General features: G+C 38.1%; 2 protein-coding genes across 2 annotated transcripts; both read left to right on the top strand.

Annotated features, from left to right (window-relative positions):
* LOC107628734 (E3 ubiquitin-protein ligase RNF4) lies at nucleotides 201-4095 on the top strand. Its single transcript, XM_016331316.2, has 6 exons — nucleotides 201-476; nucleotides 1223-1516; nucleotides 1637-1703; nucleotides 2266-2381; nucleotides 3135-3358; nucleotides 3727-4095. Exons 2-5 carry the CDS (start codon nucleotides 1256-1258, stop codon nucleotides 3354-3356), a joined length of 666 nt encoding a protein of 221 aa, XP_016186802.1. The 5' UTR covers nucleotides 201-476; nucleotides 1223-1255; the 3' UTR covers nucleotides 3357-3358; nucleotides 3727-4095.
* On the top strand, nucleotides 6873-8919 carry LOC107628733 (60S ribosomal protein L7a-1; the record flags this gene model as incomplete). The annotated part of the gene is given in 6 exon segments (XM_016331315.2): nucleotides 6873-6948; nucleotides 7065-7115; nucleotides 7226-7427; nucleotides 8008-8177; nucleotides 8271-8399; nucleotides 8628-8919. Coding segments are annotated over 6 exon segments (687 nt in total), but the record flags the coding sequence as incomplete, so codon positions are not given.

Below are 17458 nucleotides of genomic sequence, written 5' to 3' on the forward strand. Positions count from 1 at the left end.
ATTTAAAAAATAATTTTAATACATAATTTTAAATAAATAATTATATAAAATCAATTTTTATACTGTTAATATATTAATATTAAATTTAAAATTAATTCACAATATGAATAAAAAACAAAACAAAGAATACATAATAAGAATATTTATTTGTTTCTAAAATATAAAAAATTTCCTTTCTCGTTCAATTCAATTTCTATGGAAAGCGCGTTCCATGCATCCCACCCCCACCGTGTTCCCTCCTCTCCTCTTCTTTCCGTTCGCAACAGTTTCTCTCTCTGTCTCTGCCCCTCTCTCTCTCTATCCCCCTGCCTTCTTTTCAATTTCACAATCTTCTCTCTTCTCTTACATCCTCTAATTCCCAACCCTTATAAATAAAACCCCCTCTTTCTTTGTTCTTCTCTCTCTTCCTCTCTCTACCGTTAGGGCACACCCTCTGCGTTCACCCCACCCTCTTTCTTGACTGCGATTCGTCGCCGGTAAGTTCCCTTCTCTTTCGTTCTCTTTCGTTCTCTTTCTCCCACTGTTTGTTTTAGGGTTCCCCGATCAATTCCTTCGATCGCTGACGACAAACTTTTCGGTATTTCCTTCGATTTTTTTTTATCAACTCTTTATTCAGTTTGTGCGCATCGGTTTAATGTGTGGAAAGGTGTTTGAATATATAACCTGATTCTCATTCTGCGTGCTGATTCTTGTTTAATCTGTGCTAATATCTGTATTATTATTATTATTATTTCCCCTGATCAGCGATTAGTTGCTGATATTGGGAGTTTGGGACCTGTTATCGTACTATGGGTAAATTAATTGGTGGGCTTTGGTATACAGATGATAACTTTGAGTACTGAAATCTCACAATTTTCTCGCGAAACATTCACTGAATCAACTCATTGTATTGGCAAGCATAAACAGTTGAACTCCTTTAGGGTTCTGCAGACCTTTTTTTTTTTTGCCTTTTGTAGTATACTGAAAGTTAGCTATAAGAAGGAGATCAATTAGAGTTAAACTAAAATTTTATCTACTGTGGTGCCTCTGAATGGCTGTACACAGTAGAGCAGGCCTTATGTTTGGAGATCATCGATTGTTTGCTTTTTTTTTTTAACGGAATAATTTATATATTCGGACCATAAAGATTACTTCTTCTAACCGCCTAGAACTGCCTATGATAACCGCTTTTGTGAGGCATAATATTCTAATTTCTATGGTGTTATGTTATTGGACTTTGTAGGGTTTGAGTTGCATAAGATAATTTCGTACCAAGATGAGCACTCGGTCAGGCAGGGGGGCTATAAAAAGTTACAGACGGAGGAAGACAGGTTTGGAAATTGACCTTAATCAGGAGCCTGGTGGTGAGAATCGTGAGCTGGAAGGACCTTCAACTCAGGTGGAACCCCAACAAGTTCAAGCTTCCCAGCAACAGCAGGCTGTACAGATGCCACAGCCAGCACAGCCTGCAACAATTGATGTGGAGGCCATTGTTGATGATGATGTTGTTGAATCTAGCCCAAGGGCTTTTGCTGAGGTTTATACTTTACTACATTACTACCTTCTCCTTGTGCTTTGTTTTTATAATTCTTTCAGTATTTCTAAGAAGTTCTTGGTGAATATTAATCTTGTTTTGTTCATTTTCCTTTGGCCATAGGCTAAAAACAATGCCAGAAACAATGCGAGAAGAAATCGTGAGAGGACTATAGTTGATGTGGATTTAGGTGAATGCTGAAACTCATTACCCCACTTCCACTATGCTTTCTTAGTTGCAATGATTGTTTGACATTGAGTTCAAGCATTTCCATTTTCTGGCAGCAACCGACCTAAATTTTAACCGATGCTTTATTATGCTGTTGGGGACTTGGGGTTACAACGTCTATTGTTTTCAATTGAGATCTGTTAGTTTAAGCCATGTAATGGTAACCAAATTTAAAGTTGTGCAGGATCCATGAACACCACTATCTAATTCAATGTTTTTTACATAGCTAGAGATTATTTATAATTTAGAAGTTGCAGTAGCAATTAATAGTGCATTGAAGCTCTAAATATTAGTATCTTATTACTTGTGTAAGAAAAAACGTTGTTGCCACATCATATCATGCTGATTATCTTGTTCATTCATTCTCTATGATCTGTTGGGTATCAGTTTGCTGGTTCCAACATGTAAGGGTTAGGTGCTAGGTGCTTTCTGTACTTGTTACATATGAAATGGAGTCTTCTAATCAGTGTGTTTTTTTATTAGTATCGATCATGATGGTTCTCTGTCATTCATGACTATTGCAGAAGATCAGAATAGGATAACCAACTATTGCCGCAACAAACGCAGAAGAGAGTCCTCAAGTCGAACAGTTATTAATTGTGATCTTTACATTAATTTGGAAAGCAGTAGCAGTTCTACGGTAAAGCCAAAATCACTTTCTACAAGTCTTGATTATGTGCATTGCTTCGTTAGCCCTCAACAACTTGTATTTTTACTAAATAAATTGGCTATCAGATAACGGCAGCCTGGTGAATGGGAGGATAGGAGCAACAATTGAGTTGTTTCCATGTGAACTTAATGGTCATGGGTTCAAGCCCTGTGATCAGCTACTGATGCTTGCATCAGGTTAGGCTGCCTACATTACTCCCTATGGGTTAGGCTGCCTAAATAGTTATTGCCATGTAGGAAAGATATGTTAGTTTTAATTCTTCTCTTTTGCAGCATGCTACATGAAAAATCTTAGTCAAATTTCAGTTTTTTGTTGTGAAAGAGAAAGTAACAACAAAAACAAGATTTGTTGTCTTCATTTTTTTTTACAAAATTATGGAAGCTGAAAATACTAAAGTTGAAAACAAAGACTTTACCAAACAAACCTTGTGCTTTCCAATTGATGTACTTTTTTGCCTCCAAAGTGCAAATTTGATCAGCTATCAATAATAGACCATTGCCTTAAACAATTAAACAAATAAAGGTCTTAAACCACTAGGATTGATCTATGGTGAGGGCCTGATCGCCTGAGGGATTTGGGTAGCATGCATGAGGTTTTAGATTCAAACCTCATTGCCTTAAATGTACCGACAAAAAATAAATAAATAAATAGAAGACTTAAAGACAATTGAGAATGTTCAATGTTGTTCAAAGTTCTGTATTGACTTGGATATTACTTTTGCAGAGGGAACCTGTTCAAAAGGCCCCTGAACCTCCAAAGGAGCCTGTCTTCAACTGTCCAATATGCATGGGCCCCCTGGTTGAAGAGATGTCAACAAGGTGTGGTCATATATTCTGTAAGAGTTGCATCAAAGCTGCAATAAGTGCTCAGAGTAAATGCCCTACATGTAGAAAAAGGGTTACTGTGAAGGAGCTTATAAGGGTTTTTCTGCCATCGACTAGCTGAAGGTATGGTTAAATTCAGTGAGGTTTATGCATTTTTCTCGAGTGCTTTTTTGTTTCTTCTGCATAAGCATTGGTGATTGTATGGCATTGCAAACTAAGCTTAAAACTTACAGCACGTTGATTGAAACTACCTTGTGTTCTTTAAATTGGATGATGGATGTAATGAACTTTCAAGGCCTTTTCTTTTTATTCTGCTGAACAAAAGACAAATAATAGCCTCTTGTTTTTTGATATCTTCTGCGCACTTTTTCAAATAATATGTATTGACATGCATATTGTGCTAGTATGCTACTATGCTTTTGTTATGTTTATTCAATTTTTTGATGATCCTTTTCTTATATTTACTTAGTTGCTCTTTTGACATGCAACAGGATTCTCATTACAGCTCTTTTAGAGTGGGGAGTGGATGAATTTTCTGAGTGGCTATATTTCTGATATTGTTCCCCACGGCAGAAGCTTTATCATTTGTTAAAGTAGCTGTTTCTCTCCTTTAATTTATGATAATATCAATGTCAATTACACAAATTTCCTTGACAGATATAAATTCCTTGCTCAGTTTTTTTGAGCTTCAAATTGTGAACCCTCCTTCAGTCTTTTTTTTTTTTAAATCTTCGGTGACAATATGTGGCCAGAGGCCGCTTATGACCCATTCTTGAATATTGGACTCAAGGGATTTGTGTGTGTATATTAAATATTAATACCCCTATGAGTGTAGTAATAGGATCTCTTAGTTGCCAGCAGCGGCAGCATCATCATCATTATTATTATTATTATTATTATATATACGTGCTTCTGCTCGGTGTTCTTTACTTAACAAAAGGCTTGCAACTTGCAAGGGCTTTTCAAATGGGAATATATGTTTCTTTTGCTGACTATAAAATCAGAGATTTTTAAGATGCAACAATCAAACCGTGTCTATTTTATATTAGATTCAATTATAGATACTTTATAAGAAAGATTTTATGCACTATCCAGGTGATTTAATATACCAAAAAGCAGGTTAAAAATTAAATAATAATAAAGTATTAGTAACCTCTTAGTTCTACATTGGTTTAATTTGTTAGAAGAGTAATTAAGTGTTTGTAACCTTTCAACTTCAAGTAGTTACAAATTGAACCTGAGCTTGATATTATTCACCAAGTATCCGAAATTTTAGAATAATCCAACTAAACGAGAATAGAGTAACATGTTTTCCGAAGAGTAGCACTAGCATCTAGCATGCCACATAACATGGTACATGGACTAGAAGATAATAGCAGGAAACCGAGCATGTTCAAATAGCAGCCAAGCATGTTCAAATAGCAGTAAACCGAGCATGTTCAACCTGTTTTTGAATACTTCTATAGATTAAACTTCCTTCTTCAATCATATAAAAGATGCGATACTTGCAAACAAAGGTCGCATCTAAAATGTTCAATTAAAAGACTGAACATCCGTGGGTGTTCTACTAATGTAGGCTATTAAGATTAGATCTAAAGGGTAAAGGCATATGTTGAAAAGTATATAACAAATTTAATTGGGTAAAATACTAAATGGGTCCCTACGTCTAGGCGTAATTCTGTTTTGGTCTTTAAGGTTTAAAGTGTTCTATTTGAATAAAAAAAAATTTCATTTAGCTTCAATGTAGTCCCACCATGATGCCAAAGTTAAATAATTAACGGAATGTCTTACATAACAGCAGTACAAGAACAAGGTCGATAATTTGGATAACAAGTACAAGTTTCAGAGGCATAAAATCAACCGTGGATGCATTAATACATTTATTTATCATTTTTTTTAGTTCTATAGAAAATAAATGTATTGATACATCCATAGTTGATTTTGTGCGTCTGGAGCTTGTATTTATTATCTAGATTATCGACTTTGTTCTTATACTGCTGTTATGTAAGACATTCCGTTAATTATTTAACTTTGATCTCACGGTTGGACTATATTGAAGTTAAATGAAACTCTTTTGGATTCAAATAAAACACTTTAAACATTAAAGACTAAAACAAGATTACCCCAAATGTAGGGACCAATTTAGTACTTTACCCATTTAATTTATAGATGGAGTATTAAACTCAAAGATATAGTAAACGACTAAATATATAAAAAATGCAACATTTATTTATTGAATTTTAAAAATAGAGTTAAATGGCATATTGTTTACGATTTTATTTGTATCCTCATGCTTGTGCTTTTTAGTAATTTTATATCCAAAAATTTTATTTTTCACTATAACAAAAATAGAATATTAGATGTCCCAAACTATTATTAGAACATTTTAAAGCCAGAAACATAAGTGCCTGACCGCAAGGACAATATTAAAAGAATCAGGAGCTTGGTGCTTTTGTTTTAGTTTAAAAAACACCTCAAGCAAATGAAACAATAAATAATAGTGAAAGGTTGATATTTTATTTTGATAAGATTTTGTTGCAGATGTGCTTTTCTTATTAAAACTGTAAAGCTGTGTTTGTTTCGGATAAGAGTATAAGATAAGACACTGAAAACAAAACTCAAATAATAGAGACACAAAATTTTGTATCTGTTTGATGATAAATTATAACAAATTATGAAAATCTAATTTATTTTTATTTTTTTTCATTTAAAAAATGTGAGAAAAAAATATAATAATAAAAAAAACAAAAATAATGAAAGAAAAAATAAAAAATAAGTTGTGTTTTAGTGTTTTTGTGTCATTTGATGGACACAAAACACACTAATTTAGTGTCCCTGGATACAATGTCTCTATCCATGTTTCATCTGTCAAAAACAATTTCATATTTCCGTATAGTGTCCTGTTTCTGAAAACAACAAGAAGGACACAAAATACACTAATTTAATATTCTTAAACACAATATTTCTGTCCATGTCTCATCTATCAAACACAATTTTATGTCTCCGTATTCCTGTTTCATGTCCCGTCTATGAAAACAAACCAGCCTAAAAGTGATATTGGCATCCATTTAGGAGTAACAATATTCACCCATCAATCTTAGATGCTTGATTTTGAATTTTTCACATATCTTGGGTGCCCACACGAATAAACATACTTAACCTCACAACCTTATGAATGCTCATGCATGTATGTAACTAGAATTTGTTTCCCCTTGATAATCTCAATAACAGTTTCTTTTCTTTGTCATGATATCTTTTCACACTTTTTACTCTGAATTTACTCATTCATACTCTATTATTTTTACTCCTGGTATTTTAAACCAAAAGATGTATAATTTATTGTACATATTTTCACTTAGAATTTCTTATAAAATTGTTAAATGAACAGTTAGTTAAGGGCTTGAGGCCTTCGTCAGTTTAATAATAATTAAATTTTTTAAATTTGTAATTTTCCTTTTTATTTTAGTATTAAATTTGCCATTTTTTTCCCTTTTTTTTTTGTCATGAATTTATCCATGTTTTTGGTGTTCGATTTTGTGAACTCGTTTCTATCGGCCTTCTCAGTTTTGGGCCTTGCACACACTTTTGGACCCTTAGTAGCATTCAACTAATTTATTTTAACAGTATAAATACGAAAACTAGGGTTTTAGTTTTGCAGCAGCAAGCATTTTGCAGAAGCCGAATCAGTGAGAGAAGCTTGCAACGCAGATATGGTAAGGAACAACACGAAGAAGAAGAAGATTGTGTACTTTAAGCCTTTGTTGTTGATCCAATTAGCTTAGAAATTTTACTGATTCACTTTTTTTCATTGTCATGTTCTGTTTCTTAGGCTCCTAAACGAGGTGGAAAAGCGCCAGTTCCAGCTTCGAAGAAGAAGCCTGTAAGTTTCTCCTCCTTTTGTTTTCTTGTTGTCAGATTCACGATTATGATTCTAGGATTTCATTTTCTGGTTTTTTTATTCATTGTTTTGATTCTCATGCATTTCTTCAGGAGAAGGTTACGAACCCGTTGTTCGAGAAGCGTCCTAAGCAGTTCGGGATCGGAGGAGCATTGCCGCCAAAGAGGGATTTGACTCGTTTCGTGAAGTGGCCTAAGACCGTACAAATCCAGAGGAAGAAGAGGATCCTTAAGCAGAGGTTGAAGGTTCCACCAGCTTTGAACCAGTTCACCAAGACCCTTGACAAGAACCTTGGTGCGTAAATAATTATCTCCATTTTGTTTCATTTGCCTTGTTTTATGTTTGTTTAATGCTTCAAGTGTAGTAATATGTCCTCTTATTTATTTAGAAATTTTTTAATGTTAATCGTAGCTTTTATTGGATACCTTGCTATTTAGAAAATTGTTGTTTCATGCATTGGACAAGGCCTTGTAATTATTCTGACTACACTGCTTTGCATCATTATTGTGTCTTCTTATCAGTTTACATCTTAAAACATTAGATTTTGTTAGCATGATTACTTTTGCTTAATTCACTATTAATAGCCGAGTAGTGAGTTGTGTGACTTTAGTGTGTTTGATGTATTATCTTGCTGTCAGTGTAATGATTCAATATTTAACAAGTACATTGGTTGTTTCGTTCTTGTTGCAATTTTGATTTAACATTCGAACTTTGCATAGCTCATGAGTTGCATTGTTTATTTACTGTAGGTCATTACATGTTCATTACTGGTCGAAATTGTATTAGTGTGTCTGTTAATATCTTTGGGTTTATTCTTCTTTTGTTTGCATTAGTTGTTATGGTCTTCATTAACATTTGATGATCTTTCATGTAGCAACCAGCCTTTTCAAGATACTTCTGAAGTACAGGCCAGAGGATAAAGCTGAAAAGAAGGAGCGACTTTTGAAAAGGGCCCAGGCCGAGACTGAGGGCAAAACTGTTGAAGCTAAGAAGCCTATTGTTGTGAAGTATGGTCTCAATCACGTTACCTACCTTATTGAGCAGGTTGTATTCTATTTTAACATGGAATAACATCAGCTTTTACACCTTAATGTTCTTTAATATTGATTATTGACCTAAAAAGCTATCTCCTTGCAGAACAAAGCTCAATTGGTTGTGATTGCTCATGATGTGGACCCAATTGAATTGGTTGTCTGGCTTCCCGCATTGTGTAGGAAGATGGAAATTCCATACTGCATTGTCAAGGGCAAGGCTCGCCTTGGATCGGTAAGTCCACCCACCCGCATTTCTCTCAACCGTGACTTCACACACTTGTTGACACTAGTGGTTATTTGCGACAACCCTATTTGTGGCTGATTCAATTTGTATCTACTCTACAGATTGTCCACAAGAAGACGGCATCTGTTTTNTTAATTTCAACTAAATTATCTTAGTTATTGTATATTCACGCTCTCAAGAAAACTGATTGTGTCTTATGTATTGGTTTGTTTCCAGGCTAACTTCAATGACAAGTATGATGAGTACAGAAAGAAATGGGGTGGCGGTATCATGGGTTCTAAATCCCAAGCCAAAACTAAGGCAAAGGAGAGGCTTCTTGCTAAGGAGGCTGCTCAGAGGATGTCTTAGAGTATTCTTATATTTTGTTGCTTTAGAGTTGCTATTTTTGTGTTTTAATCTTTGATCTTTTAATTAAATCTAAGGATATTTTTGGGAGACTACTCTTTGTATTGTCACAATATATACGTTTGGTTTTCAAATGAGCTGAGCATTTCATTGTTTATTTTTCCACCGCCCCTTAGTCCTTAATGGAAACAAGGTAGCCGTTCACATATTCTCGTGGATCTAAAGATGACTTAAATTGGTATAGATCCAAATTTAATTGTTCGAGTTACAATATTAACTTGATACCGTCTGCTTTGTTTTTAGATATTATTGCTTGCCAAATTTTAACGAGCTCATGGATCCTTATGTTTTCTCCTAACGCGGGTCTCGTTTTTAGATTTGCCTGCGTTATTGAGATTGCTGTGCTTTGAGTTAACTTGAGACGAAGCAACTAATAAATCAAGCGGTGGTATGTATGTAAAGGATATGAATGAAAACGTTGTCTCGCCCACTATTAATTTGTTCTGAATTAGTCGCATCCTGGGTAGAAATCAGAACTCCGATGTTGTTTTATTTATCAGTTTGCACATGATGTTAGCTAATATAAGCGAGGTCTCACTATGTTGGGGTCAAGTAACTTGCTTTAAACTTCCTTTTAGATCAGGTATGGTTTTTATGTATACAGTATACACGGTGTTAATGTATAAAATAAAGGGATTACACTGTTGTCGCATAAATCTTAAGAAAATTGATGAATATTTTGTTTGGTTTTGCTGGCGAATTAATTTCTTTTAACCACAATCTTCTAACAAAATAAAAATTGAGCAAGAAAGTTTGAGTTATTGTGAAGATAGAATATAAATATAAAAGAAAAAAGAGAAATATTGTCTCTTAGGCTGCGTTTGTTTTTAGAGACAGGACAGAACATGACACTTTTAGAGACAGGACAGAACATGACACTGAAACGGAGACACTAAAAATTATCTTTTGTATATTGTGTTTGGATACGATGGACAAGACACTAATGTAATGTCTAGTATTATGTTTGGATACACATAGACAAGACTAAAATATTATATGAAATGACTAAAATAGCCCTGTGATTCCAAATTTTCTACATCAATATAAATTAATTTAATAAAAAATGAGTACGTAGGAGTACAATTTTTTTTTTAATCTAAAAACTGATTTTTTTTATAAAAAACTGATTTTTCTTTAAATTATATAAAATCAATTACAATTTATAAATTATTTTTTAACATTTTAAAAGATTAATTTTACTTTTGCTAATATTTATCTTTCAAAAATTTCAAGATTAATTATTTTTGTTATTATTTTTATTACAAATCAAATAATATAATATAAGTTTAAAATGGTATTGAAGTAAAACGATAAAAAGAAAAGAATTATCTACCCCCAATAAAAAAATTTTACAAAAAGGAGAGAGTACCTGGAAAAGAAAGAGATAGAGGAAGAAAAGGAAGAAAAAAAAAGTATCTCTAAACAACGCAATAGGAAAAATAAGAAGGGGTAATAGTGGAAAAAAGGAAAACAAAATTTATAGAAATTGTCCGTGTCCACTCTTCCAAATCCCGTGTCCATCATTGTCCTTCGTGAAAGAATGGACACAAAAGTATAAAAAACTGTTACGGAGACAATATGTCCACTGTCCATGTCTCTGCTTCCAAACACTTTTTAAACAAGTGTTGTCCATGTCTCCGTGTCCTGTCCCCAAAAACAAACGCTACCTTAGTGACAAAAAAAAGTTCCTTCTAATTTTTTTTTCCATTTACTAATAATCAAAGAGCAGAAAAATTGCATGAAGATACAACAAAATTTATAGAAAGCATAACGGTTCAAATAAATAATTCATTAACGTATTTTGTATTACCAGCGACAATATTTTGTTGTTACGATGGGCAACCGGAGATTAATGGGGGGATTAATAGGGGGTGGTACTTGCAAAGACACTCCGATGCCTAAGTCAGCATGGGGTTAAGTAGGTTTAGAATGTATTGGAACTTAGTGATACCTGAGGGGTGTTAGGGTATTTATAGTGGTGATCCAATAACCACCGTTGGAGTAGTGCCACCTTTTTAGGTGGATAACCGTCCCTTTATCTAGGGATTGTTGGGATATGACTTCTAGAAGTGGGTTGAGAGATTTTAGGGGCAGTTACTTATTTGAATAAGTGTTATCTGTCAGCTATCTCTTGAGCCCGACTTCTTTAGAAAGAAGTCTGTGTTGAGTCCGACCTCTTCTAAAGAGGTCGGTGAATAACGAAGGCCAATCTTTGGATTGGGCCTTTTGGTGTATTTGGACCTGAGCCTTAGTGTTGGGCCAGTGTATGAACAGTGCCCCTACTCGAGTTCAATCTCTTTTTCTTAAGAGTTGGATTCGAGTATTTGAACTCGGGCTTGTAGGCTCTGTATGATTGGTTTTACCACATCTTGCTTAACCAAAGAATATTTCTTGTCCTAGTTTCGTACAACTCGTTCAGTTCGAGTTGTTTTGAGGATACATGACTTGTTTTAATACAAATCACCTTTCTGAAACTTATTCTGATTTCTTACGACTTGTTTCGATACAAATCGTTTACTTCAAAAATCGTGATTATTTATGAGTATAACCTCATCTAGCTCGTTCGATGTGAGTAGTTTTAAGGTCTTACGATTTGTTTCATTTCAAATCGTTTAATTAAAACGTGGCTATTTCTTGATCTAATTTCATACAACTCATTTAAATTTAAGCTGTTTTTAGGATTCACAACCTGTTTCAGGTACAACTTGTTTATTTTGAATCCTTTTAAAGTATCAGATCATCTTTATAACCATCGGACTTCGTTGCTTTATCCATTGTGCCCCTTCTCGAGGTTGAGCTTTATGAAGTTGGACTCGAGCAATCAAGCAGAAAGGATTTTCGAATGAAGCCTTTTTTTGTTGAACTCATTCATTCTGAGTTTTTTATAGAAGACTTGTTTTTTCCGACTTGTTTTGCTGACTTTAGCTTCTTAATTGCTTTTACAGAAATGGCGAAGAAGAATTCCAGAGAGTCTTACCAGAGAGTTCAGGAGGCCAAAGCGAGGTCCCGCGCCAGAGTTGGCGGCGCTAGGGTAACTGGTCCTTCTCTTCCTTCCCCTCCCCCTCCTTCTCACAATTTGGGGACCCCTACCCGACCTATTGTTCTTTCTTCCACAGCTTCTTCTCAGCCATCCCCTCCTCCCCGATCTTCCCCTGAGCCAGAAAAGAAGAAGCGCAAGACTTTAGAGTCTGGCTCTTCTTTTGAAGGTGAGGCCAAGGTGGATGCGCCTTAGTTCGTTCGGAAGCATATCTATCATCATACTCGTATAAGTATGGATGATGCTTCTGTTCGAAACCACCTTACTATTCTGGCTCAGGAGAGTATCAGGGCGGCAGGGGTGTGCACAAAGTTCCTTGATATTTTTGAGAAGACTCCCCTTATCTCTCTGGGTTCATCCTCGATGGTTGAAGAGCTGGAGGGGAGGCTTCTCTTATATCAAGGGCAGGAGAAGGCGCTGAGGGAGGAGGTCGCCAAGTTGAAGGAAGAGAGGAATGGTCTCCAGAAGAGGAAGAGGAAGCTGCAGGCCCAATGTTCTATGGCGGAGGGCCTGAGGGAGAAGGCGCAGGAGAGTTATTCGAGTCTGTTCGAGGATCTTGTGGAGGTGAAGAAGGATTTGATGAGAGCTCGGGAGGCCTATACAGAGTTGGAGGACTCCATTGCTGACGGGGCTGAAGAAGCATGGAGGATCTTTAAGGAACAGGTCGGGGTTCTTGCTCCCGACCTGGATCTCTCTCCTTTGGATCCGGATAAAATTGTGGTCGACGGAGCTATCGTCTCTCCTCCCTCTCCCCGCTATGTCACCGAGTCTGATCTAAAGGCTCGGGGGCAGAGGATAATGGAGTCCCCTCTCCGATCAAAAGATGCCCCGAGTTCTTCGAAGGCTCCTGGGACTTCTACTCCATCTCCTATGGACACTTCTCTTCCTGGCCCTGATGGCGTTCCGACCGCTCTCCCTGACTCTGGTGGTGCTCCGACTACTCTCCCTGACTCTGGTGGTGACGTCCTTCCTAGCTGAAAAAAAAATTTGTTGTGGCTATATGGGGCCCGGCCTGTGGGTCTCCCTCTTTTTTAAACTTATTTGTTTTTATGGTGATGGTCTACTGACATTTTTCTTGGCCTTTTAAGGCCGTAAACAAAATATTTAGAAATACCCTTTTTTGGATAAGGGTTTAGGTTATTTTTCTTTTTCTCGTTGTGTGCATGCCTTTCTGTTTTTAGGTTTCTAAAAACCTTTTTGATCCTTTTTTTTGAAAACCCCTTTTTCTTGGCTGACTGTCCGTCCTTTTAAGTTTCTTTTTTCTTTAAGAACTTGGGACAGTCTTTTGCCTTGCCGCTTTTAATATGTTTTTCGATCTCTTTTTGGTATTCCTCATACTCAATTTTTTGATTTATTGAGTTCTTATGACTTAGGTTATTTTTGCGATGCGTTTTCTTTGCTTCTCGGTTTTTCCGACTTATGAGTCGGATTTTCTGAGTTTCTCACGATCAACTTTTATAACATCTTTACACCGACTTGTACCTCGTCGTTTCATCCTGACGACCATCTAGGTCGGTTCATGGGATTTTCATGTTTTGTCGAGCTTAAGTCGGCGCGTTTCGTAGAAAGAAAGAAAAACGAGAAGGAATTTATAAGAGATAAAAGATCTTTACTTATTTGCGAAGGTACTTTTACTGCTACCAAGGGTTTTTTACTATCTATGATCCCTTAGACTCTACTGTGATGCCTCGTTAAAAACCCCCCCTTTAGAAAAAACCCTTTTCTTTTGGGAAAAAATCATGAAGTTGGAAAAAAAGTACATCACGGAGTAGAGTTCGCTTTTAACTATAGTACCTTTTCATGTTACAAGCATGCCACGACCTTGGTAACTCGGTGCCGTTTAAGTCGGTCACCTTATAATAACCTTTTCCTAAGACCTCACTAATTTTGTATGGTCCCTTCCAATTAGCAGCGAGCTTTCCTTCCCCAGATTTGTTGACTCCAATGTCATTTCTGATTAAGACCAAGTCGTGTGAGGTGAAACTTCTTCGGATGACTTTTTTGTTGTATCTGGTAGTCATCCTTTGCTTCAATGCCGCTTCTCTTATCTAGGTTTGTTCTCGAACTTCAGGGAGCAGTTCAAGCCCCTCCTTGTGCCCCTGTATGTTTCCAACCTCGTCATGGAAGATCACCCATGGACTTTGCTCGTCAATTTCTACTGGTATCATGGCGTCTACACCATAGACAAGTCGGAAGGGTGTTTTCCCTGTGGCAAATTGAGGCATCGTCCGGTAAGCCCATAACACTTGTGGGAGCTCCTCAGCCCAGGCTCCTTTTGCATCTTGTAGCCTTTTCTTCAGTCCTGCCAGTATGACTTTGTTAGCTGCCTCGGCTTGTCCATTTGCTTGTGGATGTTCCACCGAGGTGAACTGGTGTTTGATCTTCATACTGGTTACTAGGCTTCTGAAGGTAGAGTCGGTGAACTGGGTTCCGTTATCTGTGATAATGGAATGAGGTATCCCGTACCTTGTGATGATATTTTTGTAGAGGAATCTCCGACTTCTCTGGGCTGTGATGGTGGCTAATGGTTCTGCTTCTATCCACTTTGTGAAGTAGTCTATTCCCACAATTAAGTATTTGACTTGTCCTGGGGGCTGGGGAAAATGTCCTAACAGATCCATTCCCCATTTTGCGAAGGGCCATGGAGAAGTTATACTGATGAGCTCCTCGGGGGGAGCCACGTGGAAATTTGCATGCATCTGGCATGGTTGGCAATTTTTCACAAATTCTGTGGTGTCTTTCTACAAGGTCGGCCAGTAGAACCCAGCTCGGATTACTTTTCTGGCTAGCGACCTGGCTCCGAGGTGGTTTCCACATATCCCATTATGAACCTCCTCTAGTACTTCAGTGGTCCTTGAGGTCGGTACGCACTTCAGCAATGGTGTTGATATTCCTCTCTTATAGAGGATATTTTTCACCAGAGTGTAGTATTGTGCTTCCTTCCGGATTTTCTTGGCCTCTTTTTCCTCTTTGGGGAGGATGTCGAATTTTAGGTATTCCACCAAGGGATTCATCCATCCGAGGTTTAGCCCGATTACTTCAAGGACATCTTGTTTGTCCTCTGCTTTCACCACAGAGGGTTCTTGGAGAGTTTTCTGGATCAAGCTTCTATTATTCCCCATAGTTTGGTACTTGCTAACTTGGAGAGGGCGTCTGCTCTGCTATTAAGATTCCGAGTTATATGCCTGATCTCGGTTTCTGCAAAGCACCCAAGGTGCTCCAGAGTTTTTTCCAAGTATCTCTTCATATTTGGGTCTTTGGCCTTATACTCTCCATTTATCTGGGAGGTCACCACTTGAGAGTCACTGAATATCATCACTTTTGTTGTACCGACCTCTTCTGCCAGCTTCAAACCTGCAATCAGGGCTTCATATTCTGCCTGATTATTAGAAGCGAGAAATTCAAATTTGAGGGAAACCTCTATTTGTGTTCCCCTTTCATTAATCAATATTATGCCTGTACCGCTTCCTGTCTTGTTTGAGGATCCATCTACGTATAGTTCCCATGTAGTTGGCTTTTCCTCTTGGTCTCCCGCGTACTCCGCTATGAAGTCGGTGAGACATTGGGCTTAAATTGCCGTCCGGGTTTTGTACTTCAAGTCGAACTCGGAGAGCTCTATTGCCCATTGAACCATTCTCCCTGCAACATCCGTCTTTTGGAGGATTTGCTTCATAGGTTGGTTCGTTCGGACTCTTATTGTGTGGGCTTAGAAGTAAGGCCGTAACCTCCGTGAGGCTATTACTAAGGAGTAAGCGAACTTCTCTAGTTTGTGGTACCTTAGTTCAGGGCCTTGTAGGACTTTGCTGGTGAAGTACACGGGATGCTGCCCGACCTCATCTTCTCGTATTAGTGCGGATGCTACAGCTTTGTCTGCCACAGACAAGTATAGGACGAGATCCTCCCCAACTAGAGGTCGGGTCAGGATTGGAGGTTGGCTCAAGAATCTTTTGAACTCCTGGAATGCTTCTTCGCACTCTGGAGTCCATTCAAACTGACATCCCTTTCTTAGTAGAGAGAACAGTGGGAGGGATCTTAGTGCTGATCCTGCCAAGAACCTGGAGAGGGCTGCAAGTTGACCATTCAATTGTTGAACCTCTCTTAAGCAAGTCGGGCTTTTCATTTCTAGGATGGCTTTGCATTTGTCGGGATTTGCTTCAATCCCCCTTTGCGTCAGCATAAACCCCAGGAATTTTCCAGCCTCCACTGCGAAGGTACACTTTGCGGGATTTAGCCTCATCCCGTGTAACCTTATGGTGTTGAAGACTTGCGAGAGGTCTGTCAAGAGGTCGGTTTCTTCCTCGGTTTTTACCAGCATGTCGTCTACGTAGACTTCCATTAAATTCCCGAGGTGGGGAGCAAACACCTTATTCATCAGCCTTTGATATGTGGCCCCGGCATTTTTTAATCCAAATGGCATGACCACGTAGCAGTAGTTTGCTCTAGGCGTGATGAATGATGTTTTTTCTTGATCCGACTTGTACATCGGGATCTGATTGTATCCTGAGTAGGCATCCATAAACGACAAGTATTGATACCCCGAGCTAGAGTCCACTAGAGTATCAATGCTTGGGAGTGGATATGGGTCCTTGTGATATGCCTTATTCAGGTCGGTATAGTCGACGCACATCCTCCACTTGCCGTTTTGCTTCTTGACTAGTACTACGTTTGCTAGCCAGGTTGGATATTTAACTTCTGTGATGAAGCCGGCTTCCAGGAGTGCTTGTACCTGCTCCTCCACCGCTTGAGCTCGTTCTGGGCCGAGCTTACGCCTCCGCTGGTGTACAGGTCGTGACCCCGGATATACCGAGAGCCTATGGGACATGAGCTTGGGGTCTATCCCAGGCATGTCGGAAGCTTTCTAGGCAAAGAGGTCAGAATTATCTCTTAAGAACTTTGTCAATCTTTGCTTGAGGTTTTCTTCCAGGTTGGCTCCTATGTTGGTATTTTTTCCTTCCTCTTCGCCGACCTGTACTTCTTCAGTTTTTCCTCCTGGTTGTGGTCGCAGCTCTTCTTTGGCTCTCGCGCCGCCGAGCTCTATGGTGTGGACTTCCTTGCCTTTTCTTCTCAGGTCCAGGCTTTCATTGTTATATTTTCTTGCCAATTTTTGATCTCCCCGTACCGTTGCTATCCCCGCATATGTCGGGAATTTTATGCAAAGATGAGGGGTAGACACCACTGCTCCGAGTCGATTTAGGGTAGCTCTGCCAATTAAGGCATTATATGCTGACCCCACGTTGATGACTATAAAGTCTATGCTCAGAGTTTTGGATTTTTTCCCCTTTCCGAAGGTCGTGTGGAGGGGTAGAAATCCTAGTGGTTTTATTGGCGTGTCGCCTAGTCCGTACAAGGTATCAGGGTAGGCTCTTAACTCCTTTTCATCTAACCCTAGTTTGTCGAACGCGGGCTTGAAAAGGATGTCCGCTGAACTCCCTTGGTCTGCTAGAGTTCTGTGGAAATGGGCGTTGGCTAGGATCATGGTTATCACCACTGGATCATCGTGTCCAGGGATTACTCCTTGCCCATCCTCTTTTGTAAATGAGATGGTTGGGAGGTCGGGTGCTTCACTCCCGACCTGGTAAACTCGTTTGAGGTGACTTTTGCGAGA

This window comes from Arachis ipaensis, chromosome B03, assembly GCF_000816755.2.
Source record: "Arachis ipaensis cultivar K30076 chromosome B03, Araip1.1, whole genome shotgun sequence".
Taxonomy (NCBI): Eukaryota; Viridiplantae; Streptophyta; class Magnoliopsida; order Fabales; family Fabaceae; genus Arachis; species Arachis ipaensis.